At 41.5% G+C, this 27,804-nt stretch overlaps 1 protein-coding gene across 2 annotated transcripts in view; it reads right to left on the minus strand.

Moving 5' to 3' along the window:
- Nucleotides 1-1,849: 1,849 nt before the first annotated feature.
- NPEPPS (aminopeptidase puromycin sensitive) overlaps nt 1,850-27,804 on the minus strand; it is a 104,440-nt gene continuing 78,485 nt past the window's right edge. For both annotated transcript variants that reach the window (XM_025360918.1, XM_025360917.1), the window contains 9 exons: nt 24,405-24,544; nt 21,476-21,610; nt 19,972-20,191; nt 12,503-12,645; nt 11,401-11,457; nt 6,590-6,697; nt 5,904-6,059; nt 5,284-5,331; nt 1,850-3,352 (listed from right to left, as the gene is read on the minus strand). In XM_025360918.1, coding sequence (XP_025216703.1) covers nt 3,200-3,352; nt 5,284-5,331; nt 5,904-6,059; nt 6,590-6,697; nt 11,401-11,457; nt 12,503-12,645; nt 19,972-20,191; nt 21,476-21,610; nt 24,405-24,544 — 1,160 coding nt within the window. In that variant the 3' untranslated portion in view covers nt 1,850-3,199. The remainder of the gene's footprint in view (nt 3,353-5,283; nt 5,332-5,903; nt 6,060-6,589; nt 6,698-11,400; nt 11,458-12,502; nt 12,646-19,971; nt 20,192-21,475; nt 21,611-24,404; nt 24,545-27,804) is intronic.

A 27,804-nucleotide genomic window follows, 5' to 3' on the forward strand; every position in this document is an offset into this window, starting at 1 on the left:
ATTAATGAAAAGTAATGTAAAACTCTCCATAGGAGGCATTAACATACTTGTTTCTTCCAAACCTTCTGATTTCCACTAATATTTGTAACCAAAATATATTAGGAAAAAATAATTAAGCTTTAATGCTATTGCCTGGCCCCATCTAACTATGATCTTTTAATTGTGGAGACATGGCAGTTCCCTGGAAGACCACAGCCTTAGGAGACTAGCAAGCCTGGCTAGATCACTGGTTCTGATAGTTATTTTGCTGTATTAATTTACCTAACTTTTCTGAGTCTGCGTTCTCATCTGTAAAATGGGTGTATGACTTATGATAGGGAGCTACTTGAAAGACAAAACATCTGACACAGAAAAGGCTAGATTAAAAACCTTTAGAGACCCAAAGCAGCAGGGCTATTGTGCCCAAATCACTCAAGGTATTCGTAGGAAAGAACACAAACTGAGGAAGGTTTAATAAAGGACTATTTACAAAGACATGGACAGAGTACAGGAAAATCAATGAAGAATAATGGCATAATCCAGGGCTGGTAACTGAGTTGACCAGGTTGGTCTCAAACTCCTGACCTCAGGTGATCTGTCTACCTCAGCCTCCCAAAGTGCTGGGATTACAGGCATGAGTGACTGCGCCCAGCTTGAGTCTTTTTTTTTTTGGAGACGGAATTTTGCTCTTGTTGCCCAGGCTGGAGTGCAATGGAGTCTCAGCTCACTGCAACCTCCACCTCCTGGGTTCAAGCGATTCACCTGCCTCAGCCTCCCGAGTAGCTGGAATTACAGGCATGCGCCACCACACCCAGCTAATTTTTGTATTTGTAGTAGAGACAGGGTTTCACCCTGTTGGCCAGGCTGGTCTTGAATTCCTGACCTCAGGTGATCTACCCATCTTGGCCTCCCACAGTGCTGGGATTACAGGCATGAGCCACCGCACCCCGCTCTCAAGTTCTCCTTCCTTTTCCTAGATATGAAGGAGCAAAGAGTAGGAGCCAGAAGCTAGAGGGGGCTGCTTGATAAGAGCTGTGGTCTTTGGTAAAGGGACACAGACAGCCCATGTGACCTGGCAATGAGAAAGCCAGAGTACTCTGACCATCTTTTCCTCATGTCTTTTCATCTTCTTTGGATATTACTAATTGGATAAACACAAGCTCAAGTCAGAAGGCAAGGGAGCCATTCATGCAGTCCATGTGGGTCAGCACCCACTGGGGTCCAGAGTGGGATGAAGAGGGGTTCTGAAAGGCAAATGGAAGACATCCAGTATAATCTCTCCCTGAATGTAATTCAAACTACTTATTACACAGAAAAATCGTGTGTATGCTGAAAGTAAAATAACCTGTTTCCAGAATTTCTGATTGTAAAATTCTGAGTTCTTCTATTAAAACTGGAGAATGGCGTGAACCCAGGAGGCGGAGCTTGCAGTGAGCTGAGATCCGGCCACTGCACTCCAGCTTGGGCGACAGAGCGAGACTCCGTCTCAAAAAAAAAAAAAAAAAAAAAACTGCATTTTTCTCAGTCTTTTTGGTGCCCCTGCTTCACTGGTGCCTTAAGCACATTTGGAGAGCCTGAGGGCAGCCCTGAGCATGGTGCCTGGACTAGGGTGCCTCAAAAGTAGGGACTGAGGAAGTCTCAAGTTCATTCCTGAATGCTGACTCTAAGAGTCTCCGAGAGAGTTTTGAGAATGTAGAACTGATTTAGAATGAATCTCAGGATTTTTCTGTTAGGATCTATAGATTAGGAATTAAGGAACTGGATTTTCTTGAATTTGAAAAATCCTATGATAGTATAACTTTGCATAAGCCTACTGAATAATAGGAAAGTTTTTAGTTTCTTATCAAAGAGAATAAAGTGAATCAGGACATCAATTTCACATTGACATTTTTATTAACGCCAACTGTTTTTTAATTATTATTTTTTTAAAACAATAGCACAAAAATGTTTCAAGGAAGCAGTCTCACAATCTGATGACCTTCTGAAATACAGTTAAGCCACACCAAATATGAATTTATGTTAATAACACAAAAAAAATTTTAAGAAAAAAAGAAAAAGGTAGGGAAAGAGGAAGGGAATGAGATTTAGATTTAAAACTCATTGGATTAAATAGGTGAGGCTTGTTAGTAGGATATACTGTTGAAGCAAACAGTGGCACACACAGGCTTATAGTCTGTTTTTTAAACCAGTTACCACTAATGTAGAAGCCCTGCAGCAGTTACCACTGACTTCTTGCACACATAAAATGAACCAGGAGAAACCAGTGTTGACACTGTTATGAAGAGGTTCAATAGTTGGCTTGTCAGACAACTAAGACCATTTTTAGCAGAATAACTCATTCAGAAAGGCCTGGCTGAAGATCTTTTTATTTCTATTGTCTCACCTGTGTGAATTTCAGGGTTCTTATAAGTCATCTTTAAAAAGAAAGAAAAAATAATGTGTATCAGTTTCTCTTATTTAACGTGGCTATGAAAGATGTTTCCTTATTATTTCTTTATCTCTAAGAAGGACACTGGGGAATGGGGGTTGGGGTGGAACTAAAGGGAGGAAAAAAACCAGAACAGGGTAGGTTTTTTAACTTTTTTTTTTTTTTTTTGGCCAAGGGGTCACAAAGAAGGGAAGGCAAGGAGGAAAACTACAATCCTTGGTTCAGATTGAGTTATGCAGGAAAATATATCTTCCTGGCCAGTCCCCATGCCAAAAAAAAAAAAAAAAAGCCACTTGGAATTATGCACTGACTCCAACTATGTTATGCCAGCTATCAGCCTTTTGTGTTTAACCATTCCCAGAAATGGATGCCACCCTTGACTTATAGGCTGCTTGCAGAAACCACTTCACAAAAATCCTCTTCACGAAGAAGCCTCTAGTTTCCTTTTGGTAAGTTATAAAAACAGAACATCTGTCATTAACAGTAGAGTGTTAAATACTTTTAACCACTGACAAGGCTTCAGAAAGTTTCACAGTTTCGTTATGCTCTATTTTATTACTATCATATTTACATTTTTATTTTTTATTTATTTTTTGCTGAATTGCTGATTTTCCTTTTTCAATAGAATTTAATTCTGGAGTGTGAGCAGGAACCAGTTAACTACATTCATTGTCCAACCCCCACTGGTTTGAAAGAAGACTCCAAATTCTTGGCATATGAATCAGCTGTTCGATAGCTCCACCTTATCCCTGCAGCGAAGCAGCAGAACCGCCAATGGCGGCACCTCAGGATTCACACTGTAGGTAGTGAGGCCTTCCGCTGAAGGAGGTACTGGTGGATGCTCTCAGCATCTCGCTTTAGCCAAGCAGCATTCAGCAGAATATTTTCACAACACTGCTGGATGGTACGCTCAGCTGAAGGAGCTGGGTGACTCTCGAAGAAAGCCTGGTATAAAACAACCAAGAATGCAGGATCATTACCAGCAATAAGAAGTTAATATTACAGGTTATGAAAAAATAACCACTGGTCTATATGAAGGATGCATAACCTTCAGGCATGAGAATTTACCACTGCCACCCTCAGGCTAAAAGAAAACAAGCAACTGCATATAGGAATTCTCCCCTTAAATATTATATGCTTAACAGCCTCATCAAAAGTTAATAAAGAGACAGAACCTACTGCTTTTCTTTTAGGCTAATTGTGTAGTGGTAAATATAGTCTTTGGACTGAAGACTTGGAACTTGAATCTAGGCTTTGTCATGTACTGGCTTGTGAATGAGAAAATTAACTGTTCTAAGTCTCAGTTTTTTCAACTATGAAAAAATATTTACTCCAGAAGATTAAAGAGACAATCCATATAAACATTTGACAAAACACCTAGCACAGAGTACTTAAGGATTCAACACATTTTGGCTGCTTCAAATAAAGATTAATTTGTAAGAGATGATAATACAAAGAAGTTTAAATTGCTGCTGTGCCGTAATAATTTAACATCCCAGAGTCTTTTTTCTTTTTTTTTTGAGATAGGGTCTCACTCTGTTGCCCAGGCTAGAGTGCAATGAAGCGATCATGGCTCATCGCAGCCTCAACCTCCTGGGCTCAAGTACATCTCCCACCTTAGTTTCCTGGGTAGCTGGGACCACAAGCATGCACTCCCAGGCCTAATTTATTTTTCCTTTTTGTAGAGATGGGGTCCTAGCATGTTGCCCAGACTGGTCTTGAACTCTTGAGCTCAAGCAATCCTCCCACCTCACCCTCCCAAAATGCTAGAATTACAGGAATCCAACATTTTTAATACAGTAAAACAATTTCTAAGTTTATAATTTATCACAATGCTTAATGATTAAAAGTTGAATAAACTTTTCTAATGGTTTCACAGAAAACAAAGCAACTCTTAAACACCAACTGGCAAAATGATGGGGCTTTTCCTTTGAATTAGTCACCACAGGAGTGAAAGACAGAATGACTAATCCATCTGATTAAACATAGACCTTTTAGAAATCAATAACCTTATTTACAGAGATGACAATTGCTACTGTTCCAAGACTCCTAAACATGGTTCAGTTCTCAGGGCCTCAAGTCTTTTTCCCTTCCATCTCAGTAAGTAGTACCAACATTTACACACCAGAAACCTGGGGATTATCCTGGCTCGTTTTATGCTCACAACAGAGAAGCCAATCAATAAATATTGTTGAACTAATGGTTAACAAATTCAAGCCCCTGAATCTCCTTCACTACTCTGTCTCCTCCACTACTGCCACGACCCTACTGTAAGCTATTCTATCATTCTTGCTGGGAGAGTTAGCTTCCCAACATCTTCTCTTCCTCATTCCAAACTATTATCTACATTGCAGCCAGACTGAAATTTTTATAACACAAATCAGATCAAGTCACTGCCTTGTTTATAAACCATCTGAAGGCTTTCTATCATTTTTAGGAAAATTTTTTTTTTTCTTTTTGAGACAGAGTCTCACTCTGTCACCCAGGCTGGAGTGCTACGGCATGATCTCAGCTCACTGCAACCTCTGCCTCCCGGGCTCAAGTGATTCTCCTGCCTCAGCCTCCCGAGTAGCTGGGATTACAGGTGTGCACTACTGTGTCCAGCTAATTTGGAGTTTCACCATGTTGCCCAGGCTGGTCTTCAACTCCTGACCTCAGGTGATCCACCCACCTCGGCCTCCCAAAGTGCTGAGATTACAGGTGTGAGCTACCATGCCCAGCCATTTTTAGGAAATTCTTACGGCCCTGCATGATGTCTTTCTCTAAACAAAAACACAGAGATGCTACAGTACATTATCCCAACACTATAATTACAATCAGGTTATTGTTTTTACTTACTAGATTGAAAAGTGAAGAGTAAACAGTGTTTTCCTTACCTTAACCTCTCCAGCCATTTTATCAACTGCAAATCCCTCAACTGATAGCTGTAAAACAATGGTTTTAAATAGTAAGTGAAACTAAAAGAGGCTGGGAACAAACTTCCATTTACCCTAAAAACAAATCATTATGTTCTCTGCCAACTTCAGTCTGTTATAAAGGATGTGTGATGGGAGATGGAGAAGTCCTTAAATAAAGCCAGTAACTATTTAAGGAAACTCTTTTTTTTTTTTTGAGACGGAGTTTCACACTCATTGCCCAGGCTGGAGTGCAATAGCCTCATCTCACCACAACCTCCACCTACCAGGTTCAAGCAATTTTCCTGCCTCAGCCTCCCAAGCAGCTGGGATTACAGGTGCCCGCCACCACGCTTGGCTAATTTTTGTATTTTTAGTAGGGACAGGGTTTCACCATGTTGGCCAGGCTGGTCTCGAACTCCCGACCTCAGGTGATCCATCCACCTTGGCCTCCCAAAGTGCTGGGATTACAGGCGTGAGCCACTGTGCCTGGCCATAGGAAACTTTTAAAGAGCAAAGACCACAATGTATGGGTGTAGTGAATCATGGATGTCACTCAATAATATCCATGATTAGCAAGCTACTCAAAATTTTTCACATACCTTTATTAGTCTGGATATTAAGAATCCTCCCTGGTATCGGTTATAAAGTTCTTCCCAATTGTCCTTTATGAATTTCCAAGCAGCTTTCCTTCCATGCTTGCTGCCTCCAGCTACTCCACCAATTACCGATACAGTGTCCTGTGGACGTACCTCTTCCTAAAAAAAGAAAGAGCTAAAAGTCTAGTGTACCAAAAACATATTCTGGTACCAGAAAGTGCAACATACTGTTGACACTGAAGTAATCACACTGAAGACACTTATTCCTTGTTTTAGGAATAACTGGCACCAGAAGTTCTCAGCAAAGAGGATAATGTTTAACCTAAAGATCAACCAAAATAAGAATGAGGTACTGAGACAGGTTCAGACAGACAGACTGCTCAACAGATACTTGCTTAGGAGCCTATAGGTTTAAGAAAGGAAGAGACACAAAGTAAGCAAAGGCATAAGCCAGTTTCCCAGTTTTCAAGAATCCCTGTCCTCACAGTTTCCATTCTGGAGAGAGAATTCTGATTCTCGCCACTAGTGGGAGAAAAACAGAAGTCAGTAACAAAAACTCAAGCCAGTTGATCTGGAAAAGGAAGCTTTAGTTAGGGTTAAGGCAGCTCAAGAGGATCAGAGCTGAATCAGAGACACTTGTCACAGATGGCTAATGATTCACTCTAAATGCAGTTTTCACTATAACTTACTGAAAGTGCAAACGTGAGGACTTTTTGAATCAGGTCAGGCAAAAGAGTAGCGCCAAGGACTCTTTCGATTCGGTTTTTCTCTTCTTGCATATCTGCTTGTTTATGAAGCTACAGGAAAAAAGATAAAGATTGGAATAGTTAACTCTCCCTTGGATGTTCTGTATATAATTACATGAGCTTCTTCCCCAATAAGGTAAAACTTAGGTTCTATATTCTCACTAGGTAAGAATGGCAGAACATTACATTAACAAAAGAGAATACTTTTCAAGATGCTTTGGGCTGGGTGCAGTGGCTCACACCTGTAATCCCAGCACTTTGGGAGGCCGAGGCGGGTGGATCACCTCAGGTCAAGAGTTCGAGATCAGCCTGACCAACATGGTGAAACCCCATTTCTACTAAAAATACAAAAAAAAATTAGCTGGGTGTGGTGGTGCCCACCTGTAATCCCAGCTACTCGGGAGGCCGAGGCGGGAGAATTGCTTGAACCTGGGAAGTTGCAGTGAGCCGAAATCGTGCCACTGCACTCCAGCCTGGGCAAGAGCGTGAGACTCTGTCTCAAAAAAAAAAGAGAAAAAAAATGATGCTTTGGCACTAAATTTGTCATCTGTTGTTACACTAAGTAAATCACTAGATGTAAATGCTCACCAGATGAACTGCCTGTCATTAGTTCAGACTAGTTTAACATCAAGATCTAAGAGGTAAAATCTATCATAGCCAAAAATTCTTTATATTATTGATATCTGGCTAATGTTCTGTGTTAAAAGAACAAACTAATCATTAGTAATCTTATACCAGTTCATCAAATTAATTTATAATAGTGAAAAACTGAAAATGAATACTGTAAGTACTTATAAAAATGCATTATTTAAAGTTATATTTTAAGAATATCTCATGATACAAACATGTTCTTATATTTAAGTATATGTAAGAAAGTAGATAAAGGAGAATGATCCTAAATTAAAAAAAAAAAAAAATATATATATATATATATGGCTGGGCACAGTGGTTCACGCCTGTAATCCTAACACTTTGGAATGCTGAGGTGGAGGTTGCAGTGAGCCCGTATTGTACCACTGCACTCCAGTCTGGACATCAGAGCAAGACTGTGTTTCCAAAAAAAAGGGGTGGGGGAGAACCCCTGGAAATACATCAAAATGGTAGTATTAATTAATGATGGTTTCTGATCAGTGGGATTATGCATCTTCACACTTTTTAACTGCAAAAGCAGCACATACTGAATGCAGAATATCTGAAAGACAGAGAAGCATAAAGAAAAAAATAAAATTACTACTATATGTACATTATCAAATCTGGAATGAGAGCATGTTATACATGCTGTTTTTGCTACCTGCTTTTTAAATTACAGGTAAGTTTTATTTTCCTCTTTACACTTTTCTAGTCTCTAAATCTTCCATAGTAAATATATAAAATATTTTTTTCATAATCAGAAACAAAATGTTATAATTCTTAAAAATTAGAACTATAAATGTATAAGAGCTATGTCTCCAAGACAATTTAGACTCTTTTGATCTTTTCTACCCCTTAAGATTTAACACTGACCAGAGTGTCGTGTCTGGAGACCTCATCAAAGCTCTCAGTTTCTTCTTCCTTTCCTTTGGACACTTTTTTTTTTCCCAATAAACAATTTTATAAGAACTAGAGATGGGGTCTCGCCATGTTGACCAGGCTGGTCTCTCTCTCTCTCTCGCTCTTTTTTTTTTTTTTTTTTTTTTGAGATGGAGTCTCGCTCTGTTGCCCACGCTGGAGTGCAATGGTGTAAGCTCACTACAACCACACCTAGCTAATTTTTCTATTTTTAGTAGAGCCGGAGTTTCTCCATGTTGCCCAGGCTGGTCTCGAACTCCTGGCCCCAAGTGATCCTCCCATCTCGGCCTCCCAAAGTGCTGGGATTACAGGCATGAACCACACCAAGCCTGGCCCCTTTCGACTCTTGAGAAGCAGTGCAGTAAAACAGAAAGGACCTTGGGAGATCTGGATTCTACTCCCAGTTTAGCCTCTAGCTGTGTGATCTTGACTAAGTCCTTAATCCCTCTGGGTCTCAGTTTCCCCATGTGTAAAATGATGTGGGTGGACAGATAATTTCTAAAGCCCTTTTCAGCTCCAATATTCAAGGTCTGAACCTCTGGCTTTCAGGAAGCATCCTCCAAAGAGAACCTGTTATTCGAGTCCACTAGATGGCACTCTAACACCATATTTCAAATATACTTTGAATTAATGTTTTTTAACCCTGCCACATTATTCCTAAATTACCATCATAAGACAACCCTCCTCATCTCTTACCAAATGGCTTCTTGAAGAACCATGATTCAGCCTTCATTAGAGCTATTTCCATAGTGAAGCTGATTATCGTGAACTCCCTTGTGTTAAATAAATGCAAACTCTTAATAAATACACATACTCGTGGAAAATCTTTTTTTTTTTTTTTTTTTTTTTTTTTTTTTTTTTTTTTTTTTTTTTTGAGACTGAGTCTGGCTCTGTCGCCCAGGCTGGAGTGCAGTGGCCAGATCTCAGCTCACTGCAAGCTCCGCCTCCCGGGTTTATGCCATTCTCCTGCCTCAGCCTCCGGAGTAGCTGGGACCACAGGCGCCCGCCACCTCGCCCGGCTAGTTTTTTGTATTTTTTAGTAGAGACGGGGTTTCACCGTGTTAGCCAGGATGGTCTCGATCTCCTGACCTTGTGATCCGCCCGTCTCAGCCTCCCAAAGTGCTGGGATTACAGGCTTGAGCCACTGCGCCCGGCTGGAAAATCTTAAAAGTGCCATGACATGAAAATGTCAAAGTATCTGCCATGAAATTTTCAGAACCCCTATTTTTTTCCATATCATCGTGGAATAGATGAAAAAAATATCAAATATCCCATTTCATACATATCATTTATAGTACACAGGTTCACAGAATATTAAGACTGAGAAGGGACCTAATGGTCAGGTGGAAGGTAAACCCAAACTTTATTTTTTTTAGGGTCTTTTTTTAGACAGGGTCTTGCTCTGTCACCTGGGATGGAGTTCAGTAGTGCAGTCATAGCTCACTGCAGGCTTGAACTCCTGGGCTCAAGAGCTCCTCCTGCCTCGGCCTCCTGAGAAGCTGGAACTACAGGTGCATGCCACCATGTCCAGCTCTCCCAAATATAACTCTTATATTCTTAGAAAGTAGGCCAGGCATGGTGGCTCACGCCTATAATCCTAGCACTTTGGGAGGCTGAGGTGGGCGGATCACAAGGTCAGGAGTTCGAGGCTAGCCTGGTCAATATGGTGAAACCCTGTCTCTACTAAAAATACAGAAATTAGCTGGGTGTGGTGGCAGGTGCCTGTAGTCCCAGCTACTCGGGAGGCTGAGGCAGGAGAATCACGTGAACCCAGGAGGCAGAGGTTGAAGTGAGCCAAGATCATGCCACTACACTCCAGCCTGGGCAACAAAGTAAGACTCCGTCTCAAAAAAAAGAAAGTAAACCTATTACAACATGGGTAAAGCAGTACATTTTGAGGCACAGTTTCTTAAAGTTTATCTTTTCAGACATCCTAATCATTTTTCAGAGGATTTGTTTAAAACCAAAATATCAGAATTTAGATCTGCAATTATGATCATTAGAGCTATTTCTACAATGAAGCTGATTATCATGAACTCCCTTGAAGTCAGAAGAGTGTTGTTAATCCATGAAAGGTAGAGATAGTAAAGCACATCCCACTCCTGTCCTAAGCGTGGATCTTTTAACAAATGGGTTTTTAGGCACGTTGTGCACATTTTATTTAATGATTAAAAAGTAGATTCGGCTACCTCCACTTCTCATGTAGCCAGTACACTCAAGCCATTTCCTTATAGACCGGTAACTATGGATAGGGACTGGAGATAGCATTTGCTTCACAGTACTACTGTTGATTCAAAGTTTCAAACAGATTGCTGCCATTATGAGGATATGGAAAGTTTTATCTATATTTTGTCTAAGTCAGAGTTTAATTATATGCTAACTACCCTGGGAAAACTAGAGAGGCTATGAAGGCAGGTGAATTAATTTCTTGTCTATTAATAAAGGACCCCGGCATAGCTCAAATGCTTGAGACACTTGATCATCATCTGTCTATCCCTTTTCTAAGCACAAAAACAAACCTCCTAAGCACAGAACCTAAGCACAGAAACAAGCCTTTTGCTTACAACGGGCAGAACCCCAAGTTTACATTGAAGATAAAATTTAAAGAAAGTGACTTGTTAATCAAAACGAACATTATTTCAGTGTTAAAATTTCAGCTGGGCACAGTAGCTCATGCCTGTAATCCCAGCACTTTGGGAGGCTGAGGTGGGTATATCACTTGACCCCAGGAGTTTGAGACCAGCCTGGGCATGGTGAAACCTTGTCTCTACAAAAAACACAAAAATTAGCTGGGTGTGGTTATCACACTCCTATAGTTCCAGCTACTTGGAAGGCTGAGGCAGGAGGATCACTTGAGCCTGGAAGGCTGATGCTGCAGTGATCCATGATTATGTCACTTTAGCCTAGGTGACAGAGTGAGACCCTGTCTCAAAAAAAAAAAAAAAAAAAAAAAGATTTCAGATGTATAAAGTTAGTAAAAAAGGTAGGGAAAAGTAAGATGTCTTTGGCATCATACTGATAATACTGATATAACAACATATATAGACATATAATTCTCTCAGTTTTAAAATACTTGCATGTCTACAATATGCATTTTTCTTTTCTAGGACTTTTTTTTTTTTTTTAAAAAAAAACCATTTAGAGGTGTACTGTGTGTCTATCCAAGTTCAAAAGCAGGAAATGGGAGTCTTCTCAAATATACTTACTTTTAACATAATGTCTAAAGTAGTGCCATCACCATGCTTTAAAACAGTCAGATAGACCTACAAGAGAATACAGGGACAAAAAATAATTCATTTGATTAAATATACCTTGTTTCAAGTATTCTAATACTAAGAAAAGACAGAAAGCCAGTAAACAATATTGTAAATGTTGGCCGGCTGCGGTGACTCGCGCCTGTAATCCCTGCACTTTGGGAGGCCGAGGCAGGCGGATCACCTAAGGTCAGCAGTTTGAGGACAGCCTGGCCAACATGGCGAAACCCTGTCTGTACTAAAAATACAAAAATCAGCTGGGCATGGTAGCAGGCACCTGTACTCCCAGGTACTCAGGAGGCTGAGGCAGGGAGAACTGCTTGAACCCAGGAGGTGGAGGCTGCAGTGAGCCAAGATCGTGCCACTGCACTCCAGCCTGGGTAACAGAGTGAGACTCTGTCTCAAAAAAAAAAAAGTAAATATTATAAATGTGGATATTACACACGAACTGTAGTTAAGGAGCTAGCAGTGCCTGTCAGCAACCAGAAAGGTAAATGGCATGTTGTACCAGCAGAGCACAGCAGCTATCATGGGTATGTGCACAGCTAATCACATTTCAGCACTGCAATGCTGACTGAGAAACTTTAAACAAATAAGAAGATGGCTATAAACCACTTAAATGGTATATATTAAAATAGAGTTAGATGTGGTTTGTGGGTCAGTTATTAGGTCAATTTTGGCACTTAAAAAAAGTTCCAAGCCGGGCATGGTGGCTCACACCTGTAATCCCAGCACTTTGGGAGGCCAAGGCAGGTGGATCACCTGAGGTCAGGAGTTCGAGACCAGCCTGGCCAACATGGTGAAACCCTGTCTCTACTGAAAATACAAAAATTAGCCGGCCGTGGTGGCAGGTGCCTATAATCCCAATTAGCCAGGAGCCTGAGGCAAAAGAATCACTGGAACTGAGGGGACAGAGGCTGCAGTGAGCCAAGTAGCCACTGCACTCCAGCCTGGGCGACGGAGCAAGACTCCATCTCCAAAAAAAAAAAAGTTCCATGCTTCACAAAATGATGTAGTTACCTATAAGTTAAGGGAATTTATCATGAAAACCTACAGGACTCCTCAGATCAGCAGAGAGAATCTGTTTTCCTTCCACGTGGTCCTTAAACCGACGACGGGCTTCTTCTAACGTTGCCTTATGTCCTGCTTTTCCTAGTTTTCCCAGAACCAAGCCCCTCAGGAGTGCATCTAGATGACCTGATTTGAGAGGTAAAAGAAACATAAGACTACTTAAAAAGCCTATTTTTATAAATTTGTCATCTGGATATCTTATAATTGTGCTATACCAACTCTATGGTCTTGAACAAACACACTCAATTAACTTAATACCTGAGAGAATACTTGTTTTACGTTTATCAAATCGTAAGAGTGATATGCTAAACAGACTAGACAAGCAAATAAAGTTGCTGACTTTCTCTGCAGTCACAAATGCCAACTATCTGAATTTACTAAATGTTTACTCAGTCTAGTTAACTACTCTGCTAAGGATTATGTGTGAAAAGGACAGGCTTACATCATGTAGTTTTGACCTAACGTTCAAAGAAAGATCACATATCGTACTAGTATGTTCTATGTATAATAAATTGAAATCTTAGATTTTAAAAATGAAAATCTGATGGGTCCATTCCTCCAAGACACACAAATAGCCAATAAGCACATAAAAAGATGTTTAACATCATTAGTCGTTAGGAAAATGCAAATCAAAACCACAATGAGATACCAATTCATACCCACTATGATGGCTATAATAAAAAAGATAATACCAAGTGTTGGCAAGGATGTGGAGAAATTGGAACCCTCAAACACTGCTGGTGGGAACACAATATGGTATAGCCACTTAGAAAATCAGTCTGGCAGTCCCTCAAAAGGTTAAACATACAGTTATGGTCAGGCACAGTAGCTCATGCCTATAATCTGAGCATTTCTGGATGCCAAGGCAAGAGGATCACTTGAGCCTAGGAGTTCAAGACCAGCCTGAGCAACACAGCAAGACCGTTTCTACAAAAAACTTAATAATTAACCAAGCATGGTGGCATGTGTCTGTAGGCCTAGTTACACAGGAGGCTGGGGAGGGAGGATCGCTTGACTCCAGGAGGTTGAGGCTGCAAGGAGGTTGAAGCTGCAGTGAGCTATGATCACACTACTGTACTCCAGCCTGGGCACAGAGCAAGACCTTGTCTCTTTTTTCTTTTTTTTGAGATGCAGTCTCGCTCTGTTGCCCAAGCTGGAGTGCAGTGGCATGATCTCAGCTCACTGCAGCCTCCGCCTCCCAGGTTCAAGCAATTCTCCACCTCAGTCTCCCGAGTAGCTGGGAATACAGGGGTGTGCCACCACGCCTGGCTAATTTTTTGCATTTTTAGTAGAGACAGGGTTTTGCCATGTTGGCCAGGCTGGTCTCGAACTCCTGACCTCAGGTGATCCACCCAAGTTGGCCTCCCAAAGTGTTGGGGTTACAGGCATGAGTCACTGCCACCCAGCCGATCATCTCTTAAAAAAAACAAAAGGAAAGACGAGTGGTGGCTCACACCTGTAATCTCAGCACTTTAGGAGACCGAGGCAGGTGGAACATGAAGTCAGGATATCGAGACCATCCTGACCAACATGGTGAAACCCCATCTCTACTAAAATACAAAAAATTAGGTGTAGTGGCATGGACCTGTAGTCCCAGCTACTCGGAAGGCTGAGGCAGGGGAATCACTTGAACCCGGGAGGTGGAGGTTGCACTGAGCTGAAATCATGCCCACAGCACTCCAGCCTGGAGACAGAGTGAGACTCCGTCTCAAAAACAAAACAAAACAAAACAAAACAGTCATCATATGACTCAGCAATTTCGCTCTTAAGATATATATCGAAAATAAATGAAAGCATACGTCTACACAAAAACTTGTATACAAATGTGAGTAGAATTCATAATAGCCGAAAAGTGGAACCAGTCCAAATGTCCATCAGTTAGTGGATAAATAAAATGTGCTATGTATCTACACAGTGGAATATTGTTCATTTGTAAAAAGGAATGAAAGGGGCTGGATGTGGTGGCTCCCGCCTGTAATCCCAGCACTTTGGGAGGCTAAAGCGGGCGGATCACCTGAGGTCAGGAGTTCAAGACCAGCCTGGCCAACATGGTGAAACCCCGTCTCTACTTAAAATACAAAAATTAGCTAGGCGTGGTGATGCAAGCCTGCAATCCCAGCTACTCGGGAGCCTAAGGCAGGAGAATCTCTTGAGCCCAGGAAGTGGAGGTTGCAGTGAGCCGAGATCGCGCCACTGCACTCCAGCCTGGGCGATAGAGCGAGACTCTGTCTCTGAAAAAAAAAAAAGAATGAAAGGTCTGGGCATGGTGGCTCACACCTGTAATCCCAGCACTTCGGGAGGCCAAGGCAGGCAGATAACGAGGTCAAGAGATAGAGACCATCCTGGCCAACATGGTGAAACCCCATCTCTACTAATAATACAAAAATTAGCTGGGTGTGGTGGTGCACACCTGTAGTCCCAGCTACTGGGGAGGCTGAGGCAGAAGAATTGCTTAAACCTGGGAAGCGGAGGTTGCAGTGAGCCGAGATCACACCACTGCACTCCAGCCTGGCAACAAAGCAAGACTCCCTTACAAAAAAAAAAAAAAAAGGAATGAAGGACTGATACATGCTACAACACAGATGAACCTTGAAAATATTATGCTAAGTGAAAGAAGCAGATATAAAAGGCCAAGTATTTTATGATTCTATCTATATGAAATGTTCAGAATAGGTAAACCCATGAAATATAAAGTAAATTTGTGGTTGCCAGGAAAGGGAGAGTGACTGCCGGTGGATACAAGGCTTTTTTTTGGTGGAGGGGGAGGGACTGAGAGTGGGGAAGGTGAAGAAATTGTTCTGGAAATATGGAGGTGATAGTTGCACAATCTTGTGAACATACTAACAAATACTGAATTGTATACTTTAAAAGGGTGAATTTTATGGTATGTGAGTTATATCTCAAAAAAAGTTAACACCCAGGCAATAAATGATTGAGAAAAAAAAAACAACAGTTAACGACACACAAATCTGATGAATTGCAGCGGTACAATGGATAAATAAAATGTAGTATATTCATATGATGAAATACTACTTAGCAATAAAAAGCAATGAACAACCTGGATATATCTCAGAAACATTATGCTGAGTGAGAGAGGTAGGTTTAAGAACAGAACACACATTATATGATTCTATGTATATAAAATAGAAGAGATAAATATTAATGTAGGTGAAAGAAATCAGAATGGCATGTGCCTGTGTGGGGTGGGCAGGGGAGGCTCAAGTAGTAGGGACCAATTAGGAAGGAGCCTCAAGCAGCTTTCTGGGGGATGGAAATGTGGTATGTGTTTGCCGAAAGTCACGGAACTGTAACATTTAGATTATGCATTTTGCTATATTTAAATCATAATTTAATCAAAAATAATTTTAAGAAAACCATCAGAGATCAATAGATAACTACACATTATTGTGATGATTCTTACAAGAAGTAATTTATAATTCTGGCAGCTAGGAAATTGAAGGCATTCTCCCTATATTGTAAAGATGGTTTTGAAGTCAAAAAGTGTCACATTATCATCATGAAAGAAAAGTGCAACACCCATTAATTTACCTGCATCTGTGTCCATGTACTCCTATCTTGTCACTATTCATCTGTGCTCCTATCTAAAACCAACTCCTTAACTTCAGCACTGGATCTCAACTCCTCTTGATTATTCAGCTGTCACTACAGCAATAACCCCTCTCTCTCACAACATGAATTTTTCCATTACTACTGCATTATGTTCAAATAGTTGCAGAAAAATGTAGTATAAAATCTCCCAACTTAAAAATTCCTTCCTTTACCCCACCTCTCTCTCGCCTACCCCTTTTCTCTGATCTTCTCAGCAAAACTCCTTTAAAAAGTTGTCTAAGTGTGTTGTCTCCATTTCCTCTCCTTCCATTCTAAAGAACCTGCTGCAAAAGTGGAGAATTCATTATTGTTCCCCACTACTACACAAAAATTGTTAAATGTAGTATTGAATTAGGCTTCATCATTCTATTTGATTTAGTGTAGTAGCATCTGACACAGCTGATCACATTCCCTCTGCCTTCATCTACTGTTTCTTTTCATCTACTGTTTATTTAAATTCTGGGATACCCTTTCTCTCTCCTGGCTCTCCTACTTCTACCTTACTGGCCAGTCTGTCTGTTTTGCTGATTCTTCCTCTTCTACACAATCTCTAAATCCTGAACTCAGACCTCTTTTTTCCACTTATACTCAGTCACTGGTTGATCTCACCCAGTTTTGTTTTGGTTTTTAAAGACATGAGGTTGCCCATGCTGGGCTTGAACTCCAGGACTCAAGCAATTCTCCTGTCTCAGCCTCCTGAGTAGCTGGGACTACAGGCGTGAGCCACCACGCCCAGTTAATTTTGTATTTTCAGTAGAGATGGGGTTTCACCATGTTGGCCAGGCTCGTCTCAAATTCCTGACTTCAGGTGTTCCACTCCCCTCAGCCTCCCGAAGTGCTGGGATTACAGGTGTGAGCTACCACGCCTGGCCCTTGATTCCCTTTTACACCCAAATATGCTTCCATGCCAGGCACAGTGGCTCACGGCTGCAATCCCAGCACTTTGGGATGCTGAGGCAGGAGAATTTCTGGAGTCCAGGAGTTCAAGACCAACCTAGGCAACACAGTGAAATCCCATCGCTACAAAAAAAAAAAACAAAAAAAAAAAAACATAGCTGGTTATGGTGCATGCCTGTAGTCCCAAACACTCAAGAGGCTGAGGCAGCAAGATAGCTTGAACCCAGTAGTTTGAGGCTGCAGTGAGCTATGACTGCACCACTGTACTCCAGCCTGGGCAACACAGCAAGACTTTGTATCTTTAAAAGAAAAAAATGAAGCCGGGCGCGGTGGCTCACGCCTGTAATCCCAGCACTTTGGGAGGCTGAGACAGGCGGATCACGAGGTCAGGAGATCGAGACCATCCTGGCGAACACGGTGAAACCCCATCTCTACTAAAAATACAAAAAATTAGCCGGGCGCGGTGGCGGGCACCTGTAGTCCAGCTACTCAGGAGGCTGAGGCAGGAGAATGGCGTGAACCTGGGAGGCGGAGCTTGCAGTGAGCAGAGATCGAGCCACTGCACTCCAGCCTGGGGCACAGAGCGAGACTCTGTCTCAAAAAAAAAAAAAAGAAAAAAATGTTTCTACGGCAGTCTTCCCTATCCCTATACATGGCAACTTCATTCTTCCAGTTCTGCAGGCCAGAATTTGATGACACTTCTCTTTCTTTCCACCACACAGTCCATCCTTCACCAACAGTTTCAGTTTCACCTTCAAAATATACAGAGACTTTACCACCTTTAAGTTCTAGTTGCAACCAGCATCTCAAATGGATTGCTAAAATAGCCTTCTGAATGGTCTCCCTGCCTCCTCTCGTCTTCTTTTAGTCTGTTCTTCAGAAAGCCGAGTAAATCAAATCAAGTTCCCCTGCCCAAAACTCCCTAATTAGCGTGTCATATCACTCAATGTGAAAGTCAAAAAACTTCTCACTGTAGCAAACAGGTTCTATAGGATCAGAAAGGTCTCCCATTGCCCTCTCCTACTCAATCCTATCCTGAACTTAGCAGCTTTCTTGTTATTCCTCGAATACCCTAAGCATGCTCCCATCTCAGGCCTTTGTACTTGCTGTTTCCTCTGTCTGAACCACTTTTCTTCTAGGTATCCTCATAACTCTGTCCTTCATGTCTCAGTTTATGCTCAATATCACCTTATTAGAGACAGTTTCCCCAAACACTTTCTAAAAAACAGTGGCCCAGCACTCCTTATTATCTGACACCTTTATTTTTCTTAATGATACTTCCTGCCACCTAGATCTTATACATTTAATTATTTGCTATGTCTCCTATTAGAATGTAAGCCATATAAGGCAATATTTGGGTTGCTGCTGTATCACCAGCTCTTAGAATAGTATATGGCATTTACTAGCTACATAAATATTTGTTGAATCAATGAAGAAAAGACATAGAAGCTGGGACCAGGTATAGTGGCTCACACCTGTAATACAGCACTTTGGGCAGCCGAGACAAGCAGATCGCTTGAGGTCCGGAGTTCAAGACCAGCCTGGCCAACACGATGAAACCTCGTCTCTACTAAAAATACAAAAATTAGCCAGGCGTGGTGGTATGCTACTCGGGAGGCTAAGGCAGGAGAATCGCTTGAACCCAGGAGGCAGAGGTTGCAGTGAGCCAAGATGGCGCCATTGCGTTCCAGCCTGAGTGACAAGAGCGAAACTCTAGCTCAAAAAAAAAAAAAAAAAAAGACAGAGCTCTAGGTATTGCTACTATTTTTATTACAAAAGACTTCCAGATCAAGACTGATCAGGAGGAAACACCACCTTTAGTTATCAGCAGATGATAAAAAATAATGATATGTAAAACCTTTAAATAATCATTCCCAATATTTCAGTGAGAGCAAAAAGAGTAAATATATGCTTACAGAAATAACCACAGAGCAGAGAACACATGTAGAAAGCAAATAATTTCCTTAATTCGGCCGGGCGCGGTGGCTCAAGCCTGTAATCCCAGCACTTTGGGAGGCCGAGACGGGCGGATCACGAGGTCAGGAGATCGAGACCATCCTGGCTAATGCGGTGAAACCCCGTCTCTACTAAAAAATACAAAAAACTAGCCGGGCGCGGTGGCCGGCGCCTGTAGTCCCAGCTACTCGGGAGGCTGAGGCAGGAGAATGGCGTAAACCCGGGAGGCGGAGCTTGCAGTGAGCTGAGATCCGGCCACTGCACTCCAGCCTGGGCGACAGAGCGAGACTCCGTCTCAAAAAAAAAAAAAAAAAAAAATTTCCTTAATTCAAAAAGCTGGCCCCTATGTCTCTCAGCGCCTTTACAAGTTATACATAAAGGTGCCTGGTATGTACGGTAATAATAAATAAAACTTGGGAGGCGGAGGCAGGCAGATCACCTGAGGTCAGGGGTTTGAGACCAGCCTAACCAACATGGTGAAACCTCGTCTCTACTAAAAATACAAAAGTAGCCGAGCGTGGTGGTGCATGCCTGTAATCCCAGCTACTTGGGAGACTGAGGCAGGAGAATCACTTGAACCTAGGAAGCAGAGGTTGCGGTGAGTCGAGATCGCATCATTGCACTACAGCCTAGGCAACAAGAGCAAAACTCCGTCTCAAAAAAATAAAATAAATAAATAAATAAAATAACCTAAAATTCCCTTTAGCTTTTCTTGACTAAAAATAGGCCTTTGGAATTCTGCAAAAGACTTTTATTTCCACCATGTGCACAAATTATATTTAGCAATGAACACACATAACCACTACTGTTTCTATGTTGGTAACCCATGTAACTTCACCAGCAGACTTAAAAGACTCAAGTCTTAATTTCTGGCTTGCTGAATATATAGTAACATCCAGTAGATATAAAGATGATATTAATTATATTGTTAACCACATAAAAAAGTACCAACTTCTGCCTAATTCTTTCTCCATTTAGTATATGCATTACCTTCTCCAGGTTTGGGGTCCCAGCCCAGTCTCTCCCCTATAGGTGAAAAGACATCTTTCACAAACTCCTGGATTTCCTCATAGAAGTCTGTGTGGGACAAGAGAGTTGAGAGAATCCCCAGGTTACAGCTCAGGTCGCTCCATACAGTATAATTGGGCTCATTCACAAAAGCCTCCATGACTTTTAGAACCTCTACAGTGCTAATGATTCCAGCTCGAGCCTGGGATAGGAAAAAACATAAATTAACCTAGTCTTCAAACAAAACCAAAAAACATAAGCATGCATTTTTGGCATTAACTACTGCTAGCAATTTCTTTGGTTTAAGGAAATGGGACTGTATAAGTTCAGAACACTGTTAGAATAAAAATCCTATTCAGACAACATTCCTTCTTTACTCTTTTGTTATTTTTTCTTTTTTTCTTTTTTTTTACAGAAATATTAGAATGAATCATTTGCTATTTATACAAGAACTACTTTAAAAAATTAAACTAAAAGTCCCATCAATTTGAGAACAACAACAAACCAGTTAACTTCTATTTCTACTCAGTTTCTGGGGACTTGGTTTTGTTACTGTTTTGAAATTTTTCATACTTTCAGAAAAACTGCAAAAATAGTTTGAGCTTTAGTTTTTGACATTCTTTCAAAGCTGGACCTGCAAACTGTGTCAACTTAAGCCTCTCCTTTACTCATTTCTAAAAGAACATAAACTAGAAGGCACTACAAATTCAAAGTCCTTTCAGAACTAACAGAGTTAGGAAAAAGAACTTCTGTTACAGCAGCCAGCTGCACAAACAGCTCACTCTCCTGGGACAGGTCTCTCTCGGCAATTAGATCAGCAGATGTGAGGTTTTGTGCATCAATGCTAATCTGTGTTTACACAAAGGCGGAATCCAAAACCAATGACTGCAGAGGGGAGGGAAAATTTCCAGTCCAATTTAAAGGAATACTAGGAGGAATATGACAATTTTATCATAAAGACATCTGGAAATTACCTAACCTATGCTGAAGTCATAAAGAAAATAATACTAATTGCTGCTTTAAATCCTTTCTGGAAGAAAGCCAAATATAAATATAATTCTAAAGCTAATGGGATACAATTTGAAATAAGAACACAATGTTTAAAAATTCTAGCTTTCCCAGCAAAGTACAACCACTATTTAGAAAAACATAAAATCACTCTGACTTAATTATTTTAAAAACCTATCAGTAGGGTCATTTCTTCAAGGCTCATATTTATTTCTACTGAAAAGCAAGGAATTTTTGCCTTACAAAGGATAGTTTAATTAAGAGTTTCAGAAAGCTGGCTCAGGAGTAGTGAAATGGGATTTAAATTATATAGCCTCAATCTTGTCATATTAAAAATCAGTCATTTGCTCTAGTCCCAAAGGTGTTTTTAACCTTCATGAAGACCCATATTCTTCTAATTATGTTTCAGACACTCCAGGAAAAACAAAATCTTTTAATCAGCAAAATCCATCATATTACTTAAGTCACAGATGCTTACCAAGGAGAAGAGGTCATTCTGTAATCCAAGTCGATCCACAGGGGGCAGAGAAAGGTCACGAATGCCTGGTAATAAACTTTCCAGCATGGCAGAGCTGTACTGGGTCCGATAAAACCCAACTGTTCCTAAGTTTAACTGCAAAGATATCCAGTAAGTACTATTAAACAGCTCCATTAATTTTTTAAATCAACCTTTTGTATGTTTACAAGGAGTTCTGGTTTTAGATATATATGGATGAAAAACAATTAAGACCATCTATGCCAACTAATGAATTAAAACAAGACAACACATCAAGAAAGAATGAATACGCAGACAAAAGAAAAGGGAAACTTGAAATTGTGGGGGCCAAAGTGAGAGACAGTAGAAAGAACATGGAAGGGACAAAATAATGTGGGTAAGTTTCTATTTCTTTTTTTTTTTTTTTTTGAGACGGAGTCTCGCTCTGCCGCCCAGGCTGGAGTGCAGTGGCCGGATCTCTGCTCACTGCAAGCTCCGCCTCCCGGGTTCACGCCATTCTCCTGCCTCAGCCTTCCGAGTAGCTGGGACTACAGGCGCCCGCCACCGCGCCCGGCTAGTTTTTTGTATTTTTTAGTAGAGACGGGGTTTCACCATGTTAGCCAGGATGGTCTCGATCTCCTGACCTCGTGATCCGCCCGTCTCGGCCTCCCAAAGTGCTGGGATTACAGGCTTGAGCCACCGCGCCCGGCCTGTAAGTTTCTATTTCTAACCTCAATTTTAGGTTTACAGAAAATGCTTAATATATATGAAAACACTTGGACAGTGGAATCTCTAAGAAAGCTTAGCCCTTTACAAACATTGATCTTATAAGCACAGAGACTGAACAGAATAACAATTTTCAGATCCCAATTTTAAAGAATTACATGGACCTAAAAGGCAATTTCATAAGATTTTTGGCGTGAGGTAATTACTGACTGCATTATTCTTTTATTATTATTTTTTTTTGAGATGGAGTCTTGCTCTGTTACCCCGGCTGGAGGGGAGTGGCGTGATCTCAGCTTACTGAAACTTCCACCTCCCAGGTTCAAGTGATTTTCCTGCCTCAGCCTCCCAAGCAGCTGGGATTACAGGCACCCACCACCCACCACACCCAGCTAATTTTATATTCTTAGGAGAGACAGGGTTTCACCATGTTGGCCAGGCTGGTCTTGAACTCCTGACCTCAGGTGATTCATCGCACCTCAGCCTCCCTGGGATTACAGGCATGAGCCACTGCACCTGGCAACTGCATTATTTTCTATAGGCTATTTACCAATAGCCAAAAAATATTTTTGAGAACATTTGTATTCAAAATAGTTTAATGGTAAAACAGTAAGATATAAATATTTTACTATTTATATGTAAATATTTTAAAAACCACCCCTACAATTTTAATGCAACTATCACTTTATCGATTCCCTTTATTTAACTTAATCAAAATTGTAGTGTACATAACTTTTTTCTCATTTATAAGAAATTTTTCATATTGCTACAACATAATCTTCCAGATTATAATTTCAAATGGTAATATTCCAGTGAGTGTATTTTAAATATATATTTTAAAAAGTAAAACAATGCCAGGCATGGTGGCTCATGACTATAATCCTAGCTACTCCGGAGCCTGAAGTGGGAGGATCACATGAGCCTAGGAGTTTGAATCTTGCAATATAGTGACACCCCCAACTCAAAAAAAAAAAAAAGTTGATAAACAGAAAAATGGCTTCTTTTTTTGGTGGGGGGGGGGGGGGGGGAAATGGAGTCTCGCCCTGTCATCCAGGCTGGAGGGCAATGGTGCGATCTCGGCTTACTGTAACCTCCGCCTCCTGGGTTCAAGTGATTCTCCTGCCTCAGCCTCCTGACTAGCTGGGATTACAGGCACACGCCATCACAACTAGCTAATTTTTTTTCCGTATCTTTAGTAGAGACAGGGTTTCACTATGTTGGTCAGGCTGGTCTCAAATTCCTGACCTTGTGATGCCTGCCTCAGCCTCCCAAAGTGCGATTACAGGCATGAGCCACTGCACCTGGCTGGCTTTTTTTTCAAAAAAGCACAAATGTCTGATACAATGTGTAATTCCTATTAGGAACATATAATTAAGAGTTTGTAGTAAATACTTTCATTATGAAAGGTACAGAGTACAGAATAATGAAAAATAATTCTTACCTATTGGTATTTCTGTGAAATGGTTTTGAAATACCAGCTAGGGAATTTTACATTTCAGTGACACAAACCGATTATTATATATGTCTGCTCTCACTGGATTATAGTACTACACATATGGTGACAACACATCATTGAAGTTAACCTTTCATTATAATGGCAGGAGAGTTTGAAGGTGTGAGACTACAAATATTTTGGTTCATATAAGCTTACACTCCATCTACTTTTTTTTTTTTTCTCCTCCTTAGTCCTATGCCTTTGGATCTGCTTCTCTACCACTACCTTCCCTAACATCTGACAAATGTCTGGACAATACTATTTGAAAATTCATCCTAGGCTGGGCGCGGTGGCTCAAGCCTGTAATCCCAGCACTTTGGGAGGCCGAGACGGGCGGATCACGAGGTCAGGAGATCGAGACCATCCTGGCTAACTCGGTGAAACCCCGTCTCTACTAAAAAATACAAAAAACTAGCCGGGCGAGGTGGTGGGCGCCTGTAGTCCCAGCTACTCGGGAGGCTGAGGCAGGAGAATGGCGTAAACCGGGAGGCGGAGCTTGCAGTGAGCTGAGATCGTGCTACTGCACTCCAGCCTGGGCGACAGAGCAAGACTCCGTCTCAAAAAAAAAAAGAAAATTCATCCTAAATTTCACAAAGGAAAGCTTAGGGTTTTTTTTTTTCTTTGAAACTACTAACCTGAAGCAGAATTTAAAGCCAGTCATAAGATGTATACATTAAGTGAGAGAAATCTGTTTAGGTAAGATTCTGAACTCACCTTCACCCATTGGTCTGGTTTGACATTTTTCAAAACCACATTCATCTCTGGCTTGTCCATTAGAATTTTTAGTTTGGCCTGGTTGGGGTCTTCACTAGTAGAGATTGTGATAGGGACCATCCACTGGGGACAATCTTCACCTAAGCAAGAGAAGAACAAATACATTTTGCACTGGGACAAACAGAAGGTAAGGTGGAGAGAGGAGTGGTGTTGTTCTAACCAGGAGCCTAAGCCTAACTGTTAAGTCAGTAGTTCATTCTTAGTGGTACATGAACTCTTCCAGATAACCTGAATAGTATCAGTGCAAAGGAAGGGATAATCTACTAACAAAATCACAACATGTTGTCTAAAAAAAGAAAGCAGTTAACTCACTTGAAGAATCACAAATGCAATGACTTAAACTTAATTATCATTTTCCCCTTACAGAGCAAAGACAGCAATTTTACTGTTAAATTGTGAGGAGGTGAAGGCTCTCACATAGCATTTATTACTATATATGCATATGTATTTTTTTTTTTTGGAGATAGAGTTTTGCTCTGTCACCCAGGCTGCAGTGTGGTGGCATGATCTCAGCTCACTGCAACCTCCACCTCCCGGGTTCAAGAGGTTCTTGTGCCTCAGTCTCCTGAGTAGCTGGGACTACAGGTACGTGCCACCATGCCCAAAAACATACAATTTTTTTTTTTTTGTACTTTACTAGTAGAGATGGGGTTTTGCCATGTTGGCCAGGCTGGCCTCGAACTCCTGGCCTCAAGGGATCCACCCACCTCAGCCTCCCAAAGTGCTGGGATTACAGGTGTAAGCCACTATGCCCAGCCTTCATATATCATTTAAAAACAAATTCTAAGGTGTAGGCCTTAACAGGTATACACACTGCTGAAATATCAAAGGGTTGATTTTTATTGTTGTGATAGACAGGATACATCCTGGGAGCTGTAATGTTCCATCACAGAGGACTCATATCTAAAAGCCAAAGCTTTTGTAAGGCAGAAACACTGTCTTATATATCAGACAGCAAAACAGACTTGGCATTAAGATGCCAAACAAAAAAGAGTCCTTGCCCAGTACATTAATGGAAATGGAGCTACTTTAATAAATGACATAGCTTTATGCTATCAGGTTAAACCACAAAGTAAAATTTCTCCAATATTGGGATACTGCAAGTTTTAATGTTGCCTCTATTGGTCACAGAGTATTAGAAAAACCTGTCAGTACTACAATGTAGATTATAGGTAAGAGGCAGAAAACGGCAACTGTAACATGTACAGATTTATTTGGATAATAAAACTGTCATCTGACTTGTTAGATATTTTTTTTTCCCCCAGATAGGGTCTCGCCCCGTCACCCAGGCTAGAGTACAATGGCACGATCATGGCTCACTGCAGCCTCAATCTCATGGGCTCAAGCAGTTCTCCAACTCAGGCTCCCAAGTAGCAGGGACTACAGATGCATGCCACCATGCCAAGCTAATTTTATTTATTTATTTTTTGAGATGAGGTTTTGCCATGTTGCCCAGGCTGGTCTCGAACTCCTGGGCTCAAGCAATCTGCCCACCTTGGCCTCCCAATGTACTGACACTACAGGCGTGAACCACTGTGCCCAGTCTTGTCAGATATATTCATTAAAAGAATAATTCTGTAGACGGGCACAGTGGCTCACGCCTGTAATCCCAACACTTTGGGAGGCTGAGGTGGGCAGATCTCGAAGTCAGGAGTTCAAGACCAGCCTGGCCAACATGGTGAAACCCTGTCTCTACTAAAGATACAAAAAATTAGCCAATCATAGTGGTGTGTTCCTGTTAATCCCAGCTACTTGGGAGGCTGAGGCAGGAGAATCGCTTAAACCCAGGAGGCGGAGGTTGCAGTGAGCCAAGATTACGCCACTGCACTCCAGCCTGGGCAACAGGGCAAGACTCAGTCTCAAAAAAAAAAAAAAAAAAGTAACTCTAGGCTGGGCATGGTGCTCACGCCTGTAATCCCAGCACTTTGGGAGGAAGCTGAGGCAGGCGGATCACCAGGGGTCAGGAGTTCGAGACCAGCCTGGCCAACATGGCGAAACCCTGTCTCTATTAAAAATACAAAAATAAGCCGGGGGGTAGTGGCACGCGCCTGTAATCCCAGCTATTCAGGAGGCTGAGGCAGGAGAATGGCTTGAACCTGGGAGGCAGAGGTTGTAGTGAGCCGAGGTTGCACCACTGCACTCCAGCCAGGGCAACAAAGCAAGACGCTGTCTCGCCAAAAAAAAAAAAATCAGGCAGGGCACAGTGGCTCATGCCTGTAATCTCAACACTCTGGGAGGCCAAGGCGGGTGGATCACGAGGTCAGAGTTCAAGATCAGCCTGGCCAAGATGGTGAAACCCCGTCTCTACTAAAAATACAAAAATTAGCTGGGCATGGTCATGGGTGCCTATAATCCCAGCTACTCGGGAGGCTGAGGCACAGAATCGCTTGAACCTGGGAGGCAGAGGTTGCAGTGAGCCGAGATCATGCCACTGCACTCCAGCCTGAAAGATAGAGCGAGACTATGTCTCAAAAAAAAAAAAAAAAAAAAAAGAAAAAGAAAAAACTAATTCTAACTGCTAAGGAAGGTTAAGGGCAGAAGGCCATACGTCTTAACTGAGTTGAATGTATCAGATTTTTAGTGGGTGGAACATGACAAGGCATTGATGATTCTCATATATACCTCCCCTTTGTTGAGAACTGTTGTTTTAAAGGAAGCAAGAAAGATATAGACAAACACTTTGCTCCTTGATTTTTTCAACTAATCTCTTAATTTCCTGGGTAAAATTTTGTAGGTAAAAAGAATCTAATGACATATGGAAATATATGAAAATGGTAGTTAAGAGCATAAATTCATGGAGTCCAATTATTTTGAATTCCCACTCTTTACCTTCTTGGATAGGTGACCTTGAGCAATTTAACTAAGCTATGCTGCAGCTTCCTCATCTGTAAAATAGAAATAATGTGGCCTACCTTATAAGGAAGCTGAGAGAGTAAAATAAGAGCCAGTTATAGTATGTAGCACAATGACTGGTATATAATAAATGTAAATCATCACTGGACTTTACTCATTTACTTATTATGCCCAAGCATTAAAAAAAAGAATTACCAGGCCGGGCGCGGTGGCTCAAGCCTGTAATCCCAGCACTTTGGGAGGCCGAGACGGGCGGATCATGAGGTCAGGAGATCGAGACCATCCTGGCTAACACGGTGAAACCCCGTCTCTACTAAAAAAATACAAAAAACTAGCCGGGCGAAGTGGCGGGTGCCTGTAGTCCCAGCTACTCGGGAGGCTGAGGCAGGAGAATGGCGTGAACCCGAGAGGAGGAGCTTGCAGTGAGCTGAGATCCGGCCACTGCACTCCAGCCTGGGTGACAGAGCAAGACTCCGTCTCAAAAAAA

This window comes from Theropithecus gelada, chromosome 16 (genome assembly GCF_003255815.1).
Source record: "Theropithecus gelada isolate Dixy chromosome 16, Tgel_1.0, whole genome shotgun sequence".
Classification (NCBI taxonomy): Eukaryota; Metazoa; Chordata; class Mammalia; order Primates; family Cercopithecidae; genus Theropithecus; species Theropithecus gelada.